This window comes from Austrofundulus limnaeus, unplaced genomic scaffold, assembly GCF_001266775.1.
Source record: "Austrofundulus limnaeus strain Quisiro unplaced genomic scaffold, Austrofundulus_limnaeus-1.0 Scaffold307, whole genome shotgun sequence".
In the NCBI taxonomy this organism is placed as follows: domain Eukaryota; kingdom Metazoa; phylum Chordata; class Actinopteri; order Cyprinodontiformes; family Rivulidae; genus Austrofundulus; species Austrofundulus limnaeus.
Window position 1 is genome coordinate 54,021 of NW_013952709.1, and position 2,160 is coordinate 56,180.

At 45.0% G+C, this 2,160-nt stretch overlaps 1 protein-coding gene across 1 annotated transcript in view; it reads right to left on the minus strand.

Moving 5' to 3' along the window:
• The window catches only part of LOC106527047 (E3 ubiquitin-protein ligase TRIM39), a 14,899-nt gene that overhangs the window by 7,620 nt on the left and 5,119 nt on the right, over nt 1-2,160 (minus strand). Inside the window, exon 2 of the mRNA XM_014021808.1 lies at nt 520-1,110. Within this exon, the coding sequence (XP_013877262.1) occupies nt 520-1,110 (591 nt within the window). The remainder of the gene's footprint in view (nt 1-519; nt 1,111-2,160) is intronic.

Below are 2,160 nucleotides of genomic sequence, written 5' to 3' on the forward strand. Positions count from 1 at the left end.
GAAAACATTGGTGAATGCCACAAATTCTCCTGAATCACTCGTATGCACAACTTAAGAACAAATCTGTGCGTACGAATGGTTCTTGCATGAGGCCCATTGTTCTGTTTCAACATGATCCAGTTTGCCCCAAGCTTCAGTCATATAGTGCTCAAGACTGGTCTTGGTCTTAAGACCAACATTAAGACCACTGTTTGATGGTCTCGGTCTTGTCTTGGTCTTGGACATTGAGGACTTGGGATTGTACTTTAAGACCAGTCAAGGCCACTGCTGTGGAAACATCACAAATTGCCAGAATATTGTCCAGTTTATATAACATCTTTGCTTTCTCTGGGTGTGAACTGTACTGATGCAGCTGTCCTAAAGGTTTTCCACATGTGAAAATATTTTCTCCAGGGTGCCACTTGCCGACCCCCTTGCTCCACCCTGATAATACTAACTACTGTATATTCATGAAATCTGTTAGTTTTCTAGTATTTTGGTCTCAGTACTTGTGGCTTTCACCCACATGAGCTAAAGTACCTTCCTCTCTCCACCCTCCTCCTCGATGGTGACGACCTGGTGACCTTTGTGCTCCGTCTCGGTGCAGAACTGGCACACGCACGCCTGTTCGACCCTGCAGAACATCTCCAGGAGCCTCTCGTGCTTCTTGCACATCCTGTCCTGCAGGTTCTTCACCGGCTCCATCTGCTTGTGCAGCTTCAGGGTGGCCACCCTCCTGTGGGGCTCCAGGTGGGCCTCGCAGTACGACGTCAGACACACCAGGCAGGACTTCAGGGCCTTCACGCGCTGCGACGCCGTGGCGCACACGTCGCACACGACATCGCCCGCGTCGGCTGCAGACAGCAGCGAGGCGGAGGAGGGGACGACGGTTTGTCTGAACGCGTCCGCCAGCTCCTTGAAGGCAGCGTTGATGCTGATTTCTGGTCTGGAGGTGAAAGTCTTGTCGCAGGTGGGGCAGCGGCAGACGTTGCTGCTGTTCCAGAAGCTCTGGATGCAGGCCCGGCAGAAGTTGTGTCCGCAGGGAGTGGTCACCGGGTCGGTGAGCACTTCCTGACAGATGGTGCACTGGAACTGTTTTTGTTGTAGCATGATGCTGGAGGAGGTTGGAGTCTGCAGGGCAAGAAATAAGGAAGTCACATGATCAGCTTGAGGAACAATATTAACTGATATTAGCTTCTGTAGCTTATATTGCCATACTGCTGCTCAGGCTACAATTTAACACAAATTATTAACCGTTACAAGCCAGTTCTGCCTTTGAATTATGGGCTTTTTACACAGTGTAAAATAAAATGTTTTGTTTATTGAGGATTGTGATCTGATAATACAGAACTATGGGCAGGTCAGTCCTATCAGCTTGAGGAAAGTGTAGTTCATTATTCTGCAGAAAGGTTTCAATTATGTGGTGTTGGTTGCAGGTGTGACTCAACATTTAATGTCAAACTGGTCCAGGAACAAACAAACAACACCTGACTATAACACTGCCACCAACCGTATGTGTAGGGCAAGGTTCCAAATGTGACACAATGGTACTTTAAATAAATTAAAAACACCTCGTTCACACCCAGCTCTGATTCTGTTGACTGGGAAAACCTGTTTTGACTTTACCTTAATAGAATAATTGAAAAGTGCACACAACTTTCCACTCATGAACTTCACACGTGGAAAATCACATTCACCTGTGAAAGCATGTTAATGTGAAAGACCTGAGCTGACTCGGACAGTTTTTAAGTGGATTCCACACAAGATCACGTGTGAAAAATGCTTTTAAAGAGATCCACGATTAATTGTAACATTAGGCTTTATTAAAAAAAACTTTAATTTCAACTGTAAAGCAAAGACAGTAAAATACTGCCGGCTGTTTAGTTTTAAATATTTTAAAGTATTTTCACACGTCTGAGCCATTTTATTATCACAGCAAAGCATACAGGATGATGATATTCAGTAGTTTTTTTTTGTTTTTATCCACCCTAAAGCCTAACCTTGATGATCGACTCTTTTAAATGAAACCAGAGCATCTTGACAGAGAGGAGAAGGTAGAAATGACTCAGCCAGGAACTGAAAATATGCATGGAGGACAACAGAGCTGCTTCATGGAAGAAGAACCTCAGTCTAGCCTGTTAGCCATTCTGTTAGCGCTGAGCTAACAGAACTATATATATA